We start from the raw sequence: 12,435 nt of genomic DNA on the forward strand, positions 1-12,435 counted from the left end.
CCTTGACTCCAGTTGTCTGCAGGACATCATAGGTGGAAAGATCCAATCTGGTGACGGTTACCGTGGGGATGGGATTAGGGTCTCCTCGCAGCCAGTGAGGATGGGCTGGAGGAGCAGCAGCCGAGTTCCTGCCCTGGAGCTGCCTTCTAGCGGTAGCCGGTGGCTTTGTCTGAGAGCCGGCCAGCAGGACCTGTGGAGAAGACTCTTCGGGGACCTGGGGCTGGGAATGACACAGCTGCCACCCTGGCTTTAGGCCAGTGTTGCTCTCGCTCACCTGGGACCGCCCCCTCAGATGCCACAGCCACGAAGGGAGGGGATTATTTCCTCCGTATAGTGCTGCATCCAAACCCAGTTCTGCTCCAGCCTTTTCCCCTCCTCGAGCCCACAGACTTTAACTAGCAAAAACTTTGCTGTTCCCTGGTCAGCCTGAATTTGAGCCTCAGTCAAAGTGGAGGAAAGGACTTTGTTAGCCAGGCTCTTGCACAGTGTCCCAAAGACGTGGAATTGAGCACTCGAGGCAGACAGCTGCTGGGTTTTCCTTGCTGACTGCAGAGAACTTCAGCCTCTTAACCCACAGGTAGCCTCAGAACCGTGACATCTCGAGTGGGGGGCGTAGAAAATCCGCTCTTCCCTCTGGAGTCACTTACCATCACCCCACGCTCTGGGAGAGTCACGCCTGGAATTCCTGACAGCGCGCGGAAGCCAGGGGGTGGGAGAATAAAAAATAGCTGCTGTTGATCTTCCCGGGCAGCGTGCCCCTGCACAGGGTGGCTGGGACGAGTAGACCTGAAAATCCCCAGCCGCTGGCTTCCTGTAGGCGGGACCAGGGGCCAGAGAGCCCGTCTCTAGCTGTGCTTGGCGGGACCCCTAGTCCCCTTTCACCTCCTGCGGCTTGTTTCCCCACCACCCGTTGCTAGGGCAGCTCTTAAACAATGGCTCCAGTCCAGATGCAGCTTGGTTTGCCCGATGCTACCAGGTAGCAAACCATCGCTGCAGCACTTAAAATGCTCCTTTTTCAATAATACTCCGTCCTGCTGCTTTCGAGATTTGTAAAGGGGATTTAGTCTCTGTCGTAATGAGATGCTCCCTGCAGGTGCCTTTGAGCCACGTCGTGTTAAGCTTTCTGCAGATGACAGCACTTAAGGTTTTAGTCCCGTTTCTAGTCCCAGCTGTGCGCAGAGCCCAGCGGTGCCGTTCTGTGTGTGTTCAGACTTTTCCCCTCGGACGCACGCCATGGAAGGCAGTACCCGGGAGCGGGCTTGCTGTGACCTCTGCCAGGGCAGCAGTCATGCTGGTTAACGTGAGCCGTCCTATGGAACTGCCATTCTGCTGCTCTCCTTCCACCGCCCCGGCTCCTGTTCCCGTTCAAAATGTCGGTCCCTCTTGCTCTGATCATTAGGTGGAGATTAGTTTGCCCTGTGGTTTGGTCTGTGGAGCTCAGAACAAAACAGTCACGGGGGCTAAAGGGAGAGTTGGGGGGGGGGCACAGATGTCTGTGTCATGGTGGCTGGTACAAAGGGACATGGTGAGAAGCGGGTTTCGACAGGGCTGGTCTTTTGTAGCCTGTTTTGCTGCACTAATAAAATCCTGCAAGAACAAGTGTGTGGACTGTTTTCATGGAGGGCGGGGAAAGGGCTTGTCTCATCCCTGAAGAGTCTCTACTTCCAGCTTTCAAATCCAGGCCCAGCAAAAGACAGTAGCAGCCTCCTCCGCCCTGGATGGTCTGTTTAGCCCCACTTCTTACTGAGAGCAGGGGACCATGTGGCCATGCGGGGAGCTGCCTGGCCCCTTGGGTCTCTGCTCTTTTACCAGCCAGCAGTGAGCACTGAAAATAGCGTCCTCGCGGGGAGGAGAAGCACCTTAGGCCTCTTGCAAGTGAGCCTGTGCTGCCCCCTCACCTGCCTGCCCCCCAAATTCTTCACCTGGCGCTGCAGTCAGCCCTGCTGGGTCAGGACAGGCCCGGGCAGGACTTGCTCCCTGCAGTCTCAGAACTGCATGATGCATCCCTCCGTGTGGGCCAGAGGAGATCGGAGCATCCACCCCTCCCATTGCCTTTAGCTGGAGGGGAAGTGCTGTGCCCTCCTGAAAATCAGGGCCAGGGTCTCTCAGCTTCCTCAAGGAATAAGGCAGGGTCTATCTGTGTCTGTTTCCCACTCACTCAATCTACGGTGCATGGGAGCACCGAGTGCTCCATGCCTCTGAAACGCAGGCCCAAGGTAGGGTAGGTTGGGCCCCCAAAGCAGGGAACCTGAAAAGGCTGGGCTGAGTGGCTGAGAGAGCGATGGCCTTGCTGCAGAGCCAGGGTGCTGGGTTGGACTGAAATACTAAGATGCCTAGATTATTATGGTACCAAGCCCAGCAGCATTCGAGAGACCACTCAAGCAGGAGCTGTCAGCCACCGAGCGCTCCCTGCCCCCTTCATCAGGCCGGGAGCGGCCCCTGGACCCTCTCTAAAAGCTCTGGCACTGATGTCCCCAGTGTGCTGGGAAGGGCACCAAATTGGGGCTGGCTTGGACCCAGCAATGTGCACTAGCCAACCCCCCTTCATGGAAAGTGTTTTGCCAAAGCCCGATGAGGGAGATGGCAGCAGTGGGGCCGTCGTGAGAGCATCAGAGCGGCAGTCACAAAGCAGCGTACACCTAAACCGCCCACCAAGAGCTGCACGGTGTGAGCTGACGGGTCATGCAGGGTCCGTAGTCTCGGCAGGTCGGGCACCTATAAATAGACTGGACAAGCCACATGCCTTGAAAAGGCGCCAACTGGTACAAAATGTTGCCGCATGCCTCCCTAGCAAAACAATTGGCTGTGAATGCATCGTGCCAGTGCACCATCCTCAGCCCTGGCTCCCCAGTGAATACACAGGCCAGCTCCAGGTCTCTAGCTCTGCATACGGGCCCATTGGCATCGCCCTGGCTCCATGAGAGCCCACCGTTCCTTCTGCCCCCGTGACGTCCCACAGCACCTCTCGACCCAGCAAGTCAATTCTCCCATAGACTCAAGTGGGAGGGAGTTATTTCTAAACACTCGGGAGGCATTTCTACAAGGACCAACCAGCAAGTGGCCAGAGTTGCTGGCAGAGCGTTACATCAGGTTGGGTTTTCAGAACTATGTTTCACCTCCCGGAGAGTAGCCAGCATGATGGCCCACAGACGAAACAGGCTTTCCAGCCAGCTAATGCAGGGAGCCTTGGCATGACGAACCCTGTTCTGTGCTGCATTTGATCAGTCGCTGGTAGCTGACCAGAGCCTGGGGGAGAAAACGCTGCCCAAGCATTGCAGGAGAAATGCTGGGTCTCCTACCAGCAGAGAAGGGGCATCAATCCAAGCTGCCCCAAGGGAGTTGTCTGTCCCCGCTGGGATGGGAATAGGCCAAAAATGAGCCATCAAAGTCACAGGCAGAGAAAGGGTCTCAGGATTTCAGGTAATGGTACTGAATGCTGGCCACTCCCGCTCATGTGCGATAGCTGAATAAGCGTGATCCCCACTGTATAGGCTCGGGGTGAAGTGATTCTCTAAAGCTCATGGGAGGGGGACAATGAGAGCCCAGAAGTTGTTTCCCAGGTCCACGAGGGCACCTGATGCTTTACGGAGACAGGTTATCCTAGAAAAACCCCAGGTTTCTCCATTTATTAAAAGGCAACTTAATTCACCTCCCCTGAAAGACCAGCCCTGACCACAAGAAACCCAGCAAGCTCTGTTAGAGAGAAACATGAACTGCCTCTTTTATAAGCCTGGTAACTTTCCCATAAATCCCTTTCTTAAAGGGGAAATCCATCATTTCCTCTCAGCTGACCAGGAACGGGGGGGGAACCTGCTTTTGATGCATCTGATTCTGCGTCATACGGGGCAGGGGACAGAGCAGGCAGGCGGCCTCCACACAGCGAGTGGTAAGGGCCTCGGGCCACAACATCACCGGGGTTAGTGGAATCGTGGTAAACCAGCAGGGGCGGGCTCCTTTGAAAGCATGTAGCCTTTAAAACTACTGCTGGGTTTGCACTCTGCTTTGGGAGCTTGACCTGGAGAAGGTTGCTCCAGGCCAGCCCTGCATTCGCCTGGGGAGTCAGTCGCCCCTCTCACAGAGGATTAGGAGCCAAGCCTCCTGGCTTAGCCACTGACTAGCGCTGGGACCGTGAGCCTATTTACCCCTCTGAAAAATAGGGCTGATGCTGAGTCCGGCTTGGTTGGGGTCTGAGGTCCCTCTGAGCAACACGTGTCCTGGTTTTAGAGGCCTTGGGCTAAATTCTCCCCTGCACATATGGGGTTTGGTGTGAGCTGCACCCCCCGCCCCCAGACTTTTGCACCCAAGTGCTGCCGCAGGGTCTGTGCCAGCAGGAAAGGAAAAGATGCGTGGGGCGGGGCTGGTTAGTTGGGCAATCTGCCTCGAGAGGTCACCCCTTACAGGTCCGCGGCACTGGAATACACCCCGCTCACCCCCCGTCACTTGGCCCATGGCTCTGGGAACCTGCCATTAGCTAGTGTAGACGGGTGGCCAAGCAGGGCTCAGGACTGGTCAGTGAGCTGGTTCACGGCTTCGTTTGCACTCGCGAGCTAGTTCATGAACTGACCCGTACCAGCGAAGTGCGCGCAGGGCTTGTCTCTGTTACCTCCTTACTCCAGTCGCTCGCTCGTCCTGCTGCTCCCATTTGTTGCGTCTGGTCCTGCGTCTAGTCGGCTGCCCTTTGAGGTGGGGACTGCGGGTTCGTATGTGTCTGTGCAGCTCCCAGCACCACGCAGCCCTGATTCTGAACGGGGCCGCTGACCCCTGGAACAATTCCCCACAGAGCTCCTGGGGTGGCTTGGCACCAAACCCTCCCCCTTCCAGGCGCACCTGCCCAGCCGTCAGCGGCCCAAAGGGGAACTCTCTTTCCTCGATTTACCGGGGAACCCCACGTCCACCAGGAGCTGATTTGATGGTTTAATTGCCTTCCAGTGTCAGTTACTCAGAGCAATCTGGGAGGGCCGTGGCAAGAATGGGTTATGGCGCCCAGTAGGTTCCGGCCCTGGGCCCGGCATACTCCTTCCCCGTGTCTGAACGCTTTGCCTCGGTCCACTCCCCCGGCCTGTGTTGGGTTTGAATCGTTCACTGGCTCCTCCTGCCTGCCCTTGTGACGCTGAGGCCGTCGAGGATTCCCAGCGCCACGCACCGTAGAGTTCAGGGTATGAAAAGCGCGTGTGGGGTCCGCAATGGGCCCAGTCAGCGCTGGATTTTACAGTGACCCGGGAGAGGTAGTGTGGCCTAGTGGTTGGGGCTCTAGCGTAGCACTTGGGAGACCTGGCTTCAATTCCCTGCTCTGCCACCGACTTCCTGTGTGACCTTGGGCATCTCCCTTAGCTCCCCCGCTGTACAATGGGGATACCTGCCCTGCCTCCAAGGGGTGTTGCATTGAGGATTGGGAGGGGCTCTGACACACTGGTGGTGGGGCCACGCATGCACCTAAGATAGACAGAAAGTACATCAGGGTCCAGGTTCTCCAGTGAAAGCAGCATGTGCGAAGCCAGGTGCCGAGCGCCATCCCAGCCGCCAAAGGAGATCGGCGTTTGCGAGGCAGCAGCAGCCTGTGCCTCGCTGGTGGGATTTCCGTGACTCCCGGGGGAGCTGCTGGACTAGTCCCAGTGTCTCTGGCATGGCAGGGCTCCCGACAGGTCTCTTCTTGGCTTCCTCAGCTCATCTCGAAGAACATGAAGTTCTGGGAAGCAGTGAGAAGAGGTTACAAACAGTGTGTGTGTGTGGGGGGGTTAATCCCTGCGTTCCACACAAAGATCGAGGGGGCGTCCTATGCACCTGACTTTACCACTCCTCTGAGCGGGGGATGGGGAAATATGATAGGGGGCACGAACCCAAGAGCGCTGCCAGCCCAGTGCCCAGCGGGCACCTAGTGGAGCGGATTGCAGCTACCCTCCTCGGCAGTACAGGGGGCCGCGGGAGACCGGTCCCAGCCCACCGGGCTCTGCCTTGATCCAAGCGATCACCACCTGGGCCGGGGGGAGTGAGGAATGTTTAAGCTCCACGGGTGGCACGGGCTCTGTGGCCAGCCCCGCGGCTCCACCAGACAAAACCGGCCACGTCCTATGCTAGGGGTCACCGGCTCCCCCAACTCTGGATCTGACAGAGACGTTATCGGCAAAGCCTGGCATGAGACCGGTCAGCTCAGGCCGCTGTCTGGCCGGAGACGGTACGCATTGTGGAGCGGGCGCCAGTCAAAGCGAGGTGGCCAAGGCCATCACAAGACACGACAGCTGACGAGGGAGAGGGGGGACGGCGAGGAAAAGGCAACGCGAATCCTGCCTGTGCACAGTCATCGCCCTCTCGGTGCCCGTGCAGGTGTGTGGGCTGCGGGGAGGATGGTGCAGAGGAGGGCTGGCAGGGGGCCGGTAGCTGCGTTGTCTTGGGTCTAGTGTAACCAGGCGCCGGAGGGGAACCGAGGCAGCGAGCTGGCGGGTGCGGGGCAGTGAGTTTAGGTAAAACCGCGCCATGCCGGGCAGCAGCCAGGAGAGCTCGCCCAGGCCCCCTCGACAGAGCTGTTTGCTAAGGGGCAAGTTGAACCCAGGCGCCCTGCTGCCAGGGGTCGCTGGCGAGGCCCCTTCGCTCCTGACCCCTGCGGTTGTTCGCCGGGGTAGGGCTGGAAGGTTCAGTGTCCCTGCCCCAGGGCTCTGGCCCACGCGAGCTGCTGGCAGGGTGGCCAGCCCATGAGTGCGAGCAGGGGGCAGAGGGCACGGAGTGCAGGGCTGGCGCGTGAGCGGGCCGGGAGGGTTCGGCTGCTGGCACTTACCAGGAGGAAGGCTGCTGCCAGCAGGAGAGCGGTGTCCTCGGCCCCCAGCTTTGCTGAAACTGACAGAGAGATGGTGGGAGGGCACGTTGCCCACAGCTCAGCTATGGGTACAGGGGGCGATGCCAGCGCCCTCCCGGCCCCAGAGCAGCCCCACTGCTCGGGTTTGGGGGCCCCTCTCCCGCATGGGATGTTCTGCTGCCTCAGGGGGTGAGCGGCCCGTCTGCATCCTCTCCCTGGCAAGGGCATTGGGGGGCTGGGGAGAGCCTCTGCTCTCTGGGTGGCCTAGACACAGCAGGGCTCTTCGCCACCACCCTGGGGCTCTCCCAGCAGCTCACTCTCTGGGTGAGGCCAGTTCCCTCGTCCTTGCTGGCGCTCCGGTGCTTTGGGGGCAGATGCTGGAGAAGGAGCAGCCTCTACTGGGGAGGGGAGGAAATTAAGCCAGTGCCCATCTCCATGGTGACTGTCCCCGGGCAAGGCCTGCTTGGAGGGTGACATGCACCAGGAACCTTCCCTAGCGACAGCAGCGGAGTTTGTCCTGCTAGGGGGCGCTGTGGAGAGCGTGGCCAGCGCTGAACCCCGCCGGTGGCGTGTGGTCACCTTGGCCTGCCCCCAGAGCCCGGCCAGCCTGCCCATCCCAGAGGCGGGCACTGCTGGGGGGCTCTCCCTGGCAGCCCTGCGCTCCCCACTTACTGTCCACCCCAAAGAACTCATGGTCCATGTTCCGGTCTTCATTGAAACCCGGCCACCTCTTCCAGATCACTGCCACGGGGCTGCCGGCGCGGGAGGTGACCTGGGCGGGTGGACAAGGACGAGCGGCTCAGTGCCAAGGCCGTGCTAGCAATGGGCTGGGGCTGTGGACGTCCCCCATGGGGGTTCTAGCCAGGCCCCAGCTTAGCATCGTCTCTAGACTACATAAGAACATAAGCGCTGCCCTACTGGGTCAGCCTGTGGCCTATCTTCCCCAGTGTCCTGTCTGCGTGTGTCGGGGTGTGTGTGTGTTCTGAACAGGGCAGCTATGGAGTGATCCACCCTGTCTTCCACTCCTGGCTTCTCGCAGTCAGAGGTTTAGGGTCACCTTGAACATGGGGTTGTGTCCTGACCATCTTGGCTACTAGCCATCGACGGACATGAACTCCTCCAGTTCTTTTTTGAACCTACTTATGCTTTTGACCTTCACAACATCCCCTGGCAAGGAGTTCCACAGGTTAATTGTGCATCGTGTGAAATGCTTCCTTTAGTTTGTTTGAAACCTGCTGCCTGTTAATTTCATTGGGTGACCCCTAGTTCTTGTGTTGTGGGAAGGAACAGATAACTCTTCCCTAGTCACTTTTCCCACGCCAGTCATGATTTTATAGACCTCTGTCATACCTCCCATTAGTCGTCTCCTTTCTAAGATGAATGGCCCCGTCTTTTTAATCTCTCTTTGCATGGTGTGACAAAGTGGGAATGTTCTTGCTGTGTTCTGTGAATGCTGAGTGGTTGCAGGGGAGTTGTGCTGGGCCGGCCTGCCCTGGGGAAGGGAGGATACCTGAGCATGTAACCTGAGAACCCAGGAGGGGGGGTGGAGGCCAGGTAACACCTCTGCCCGGGAAACTGGAAAAAGGACAAGGGCTGGGGGAGGAGCCGGGGGGGAGGCTGAGTGAGAGGCTGGAGGGAGTTTCAGTTTGGAGCTGGCTGGGACATGGAGGGGAGCCCCGACAGGGCTTGGACCTAACTAAGGGGGGTCCTGTTGTCTGTACTGGCAAGACCTGTTTGGGACTGTGTTCCTGTCACCTAAATAAACCTCTGTGTTACTGGCTGGCTGAGAGTCACGTCTGACTGCGGAGTGGGGGTGCAGGACCCTCTGGCTTCCCCAGGACCCCGCCTGGGCGGACTCGCTGTGGGAAGCGCACGAAGGGGCAGAGGATGCTGAATGCTCCAAGGTCAGACCCAGGAGGTGAAGCCATGTGAGCGTCTTGCCCTGCAGACAGTCTGCTCCGAGGGAGAGGAGGCTCCCCAGAGTCCTGCCTGGCTTTGTGGGGAGCAGTTCCAGAGCATCGCCCGGGGACTCCGTGACACATGGAGGCCATTTCATACCCTTGACCATCTCTGTTGCCCTTCTGTGAACCTTCCCCAGTCCCGCTGCATCCTTGCTGAGATGGGCTGCCCAGGGCTGGACACAGTATTCAGTCTGGGTGCTTGTGGACTTTACACCGATTACTTCTGGCGTGTTGCTTCCTGCCCACGTTCACCCACACTGAGTAGCCCTCCTGGCAAGGAGTGCAGCTGCCAGCTTCAGGGTAGAGGATATATAAGGAGCCCGTGTTGCTGTCTAGAGAGTGTCAACAATCCAGTGGAAACCAGAAAGCCCCACCCCCATCCACCCCAAAACGTCTGTGTTTGGCGGGAGCCCCAGGGAGACGCGCTGCCCTTACCTGGAACTCCTGGTTGGAGGAGCAGCGGCTGGCTGTGCAGGAGCCTCGGACCCTCATGGTGGCTGCGCCGTGGGGGTCACGCAGGTCCCAGCGATGGGCAAGGATGCCCCACCTAGACACAGAGCATGGCGTGTGGTCCAGCCAGGCCGTGGGCAGGGCAGAGAGCCTTGTGCCAGCTAGAGGGGCGGCTGGAGCCCCCGGGCTGCACTGCTGGGCATGGGGCAGGGTCTGATCACTGGTCCATCCACCCGCCAACCCCACCCCGCAGCCTAATGCCCGCCAGTGGCCAAACCCTGGTACCTCGGGGTGGTGGGGGTGGCGCTGCCCCCGGTTCACCCATGCTGCCCCCACCAGCCACTTGTCCGTGTGGGGCCTGGCTCCTCTCTGTGCTGAGGAGCAATCCCTTCCTGAGCCCACAGTGCCCGAGCCCACGGTGCCCTCACCTCTGCCGCACGCTGCCTACGAGCTGGTCACCGGCGGTGAACACCCGCATCTCCGTCCGGCAGCAGCCCAGGCAGCTGGCGCCCGCCCCGAAGGGCCGTCGGAGCCACAGGACGTCCTGGCCTTGCGGGTCCCGGAGACGGATGTGGCAGGAGCGGCCAGGGCCACACAGGTGCAGGCACAAGCGGCTGGTTTCTGAGGTGGGCACAGAGAGCAGTGCAGACCTGGTGGCCATCACGCATGGGGGAGACTGTGCCCCGATGCTGGGGCAGGGGCTGCGCTAGGGGCCTGTGCCCCGATGCCGGGGGCGGGGGCTGCGCTGGGGAGCTGCCCCCCTGCACTGGGGGGCTGTGCTGCTCCCCGCCCTGAGCCAAGGCAGAGCCACGGGGGATGGGAACGGGGGGGCCGTGGCCCGTGAGCTGTGAGCAGGATCTCTGGTGCTGTGGGAGGGGGCTGCGGGGAGGGGGGGCACATCCTACTGGGGGATGGGCTCTGCCCTTTCCATGGCTTCCTATCCAGACCCTTTCCCTCCATTTGGGAGGGTTTAATGCCCCTCCCCCTATGGCTAGTGACAGTGAGGGGGGTGAATGGGCCGGGGGAGGCACCAGTTACCTTCGATAGCTACCAGCAGCCCCTTTGCCGGCGCGGTGCCCACCACGTACGTTCTCCCTGGGTCCCCGGCGAACCCTGCAAGAGTCACAGGGACAGCGTCTGAGCCGTGCCCCCCTCGCCCCCCCCCCCCCGGTGCCAGGCTGGGTGGGCAGGAAATGTCGGTAGCCGGTGTCGCGCCTTCAGATCCCTCACGCAGGGCCGGCACGTAGCACCCCTGGGACCGGGCCGGGGGGTGTTCGTGGCCCCGTGGCCTGGGGCTGACAGGGGCCGGTGGGCCCATCACACGTTGGCCAGCTGGGGGTAAACGGTCTAAGTACCAGAGATCCCACAAAGTGCCCGGCCCAGGGACAGGTCTGACATTCAGCCTGCGTGGCGCAGGGGACGGGCCCATGACGGGAGGCAGCTCCCGGCGCGTCCTCTGCCAAACCAACCCCCCCCCCATCATCCCCCCTTGGCCGTGCTGCTCCCCTCTTCCTGCTCCTCCACGCTGCAGGGTCGGGCGGGGCTGTCACTGCACGGGGCCCTGCTGATTTGGGGCCATCTGCAACCCCAGAGACAGCAGGTCGGAGCTGAGATTGGGGGCCGCTCCTCCCCTTGGAGACGGCCCCAGCGCACTCGGGGGCCTGTCCCTATTGGCTCCCGGGCCTGGCTGGTGCTGGCGTTTGTGATCTGGGCGCCTGGTTTGGCATGAACCCCCCCGACACTGCCAGGGGGCACCAGCTTCCGCTCCCTGCTGCCGGGCGGATCTGAAGAGAGAAGCTGGGCTGAAAGGCTCTGCCCCCCGCGGCCAATCCCATGAGCCATGCGCCCCCTTCCCCGACTGGGTCCTGGGATCGCGGCAGGGCTCTCGTAAGGAGGAGATGGGTGGGGAGTGCTGCGAGGGCCACACTCGGGGAGCCGAGGCCAGCGGATTGGGCCTTACCGCGGAGCCCAGCTCGGGCGGTGATGCGCAGCTGGGAGACGCCGGCCAGCACCTGCAGCCCGAGCGGGGGAACGTCGTCGTCCTCCTGAACCCGCTGCAAGCTCTGCTCCGGGCTCCGTCTGCGGGTTCGCCTGCCCCGCCAGCCCAGCCGCGGCAGAGGTGACTCGGTGGCTTCCTCCCCGGCACTCCCACCCCGCTCGCTTCCCGGCCGTCTCCAGCCCTTGAGTTGGTGGCCAAGGTCCTCGGCACTCGAAGGGGCATCGGCTCCAACCCGCCCAGCTGGCTCCGGGCTCCCCTGGCTGCTCCCAAAGGCCGGCTCTTGAGCCTGGTTAGCCCGGCTTGTGCCTTCCCAGCTGGGGGATGTCCCCCCGGCCTGGAGGCCTGGAGACCCGTCCTCCTTCCTCAAGGACCTCGCCAGCGCTTGGATGTGCCTCTCCCGCGTCAGGTGCCCGAAGGGAGACGGCTGGGAGCGGAGTGCGGCCATCCCGAGGGGCCGAGAGCTGAGGGCAGGCCCCAGGCGGCAGGAGCTCGGCGTTTGGAGGGCACCTGCTCTGCAAACTCCCTGGCCCCTCTGCAGCTGTGCCGCCAGCCCCCTCCAGCAGCGCAGCCCCCACCAGAGCCCCCCGTCCCTCCCACCCGCCGGCGTTGCCATCCCAACCAGCCGGATCTCCCCCATTGTGCGGGCAGAGCTCTGGCTCCGAGGGGTCAGCGAAGGGCAGGAGAGAGCAGCAGCTTTCCGGCGAGGAGGGGGCCCTTCGGGCGGGGGGAGATGGGGGATGTTAATCAGGGCAGCAGGGGAGACCCGGCAGAGTGACATTACAGCCAGAGGCCAGGCCAGTGCCCAGGGCTGCCCGCTGGTGCCATGTGAGCCAGGTCAGGCCAGGGGGCTGCCAGGCCCACGGGGGCAGGAGAAAACGGGATCGCTTGCGAATCTGCGTCGACCTATCCAATGGAGCCTGCTGAATCCTCAGCCCAGATCCTGCCCGCGCTGGGCTCCCCCTGCCCTGTGGGACTCCCCGCCACAGAAAAGGGGCAACATCCTAGGGCTGCTGGCTCTGGCATGGCTGCTGGCCAGCCACATTGCTACGGCACCCCACAGCCCCCCCATGGTAACAGCTTCCAGCCGGGGGCAATCCAACCCCGCCGGCTCCGGAGCCCACCTCTGGAACCCGCCCCCCCCCCGAGTGACTGTGGCTCCCTCACACGGCAGCGCCTGCTGTGGCAAAGCAACCGTGCCCTTCCCCCCACGAACCCCATGTCGGACTCTGGCTCGTTCA

At 61.6% G+C, this 12,435-nt stretch overlaps 1 protein-coding gene across 1 annotated transcript; it reads right to left on the reverse strand.

Annotated features, from left to right (window-relative positions):
* Positions 1–5,659: 5,659 nt before the first annotated feature.
* Positions 5,660–11,642, reverse strand: LOC123377073 (phospholipid scramblase 2-like). Its single transcript, XM_045029484.1, has 7 exons — positions 11,159–11,642; positions 10,237–10,311; positions 9,627–9,819; positions 9,184–9,295; positions 7,460–7,559; positions 6,770–6,828; positions 5,660–5,686 (listed from the first exon to the last, which is right to left on the reverse strand). Exons 1-7 carry the CDS (start codon positions 11,640–11,642, stop codon positions 5,660–5,662), a joined length of 1,050 nt encoding a protein of 349 aa, XP_044885419.1.
* Between the last annotated feature and the right edge of the window lie 793 nt (positions 11,643–12,435).

The sequence above is a fragment of the Mauremys mutica genome, chromosome 9 (genome assembly GCF_020497125.1).
Source record: "Mauremys mutica isolate MM-2020 ecotype Southern chromosome 9, ASM2049712v1, whole genome shotgun sequence".
Classification (NCBI taxonomy): domain Eukaryota; kingdom Metazoa; phylum Chordata; order Testudines; family Geoemydidae; genus Mauremys; species Mauremys mutica.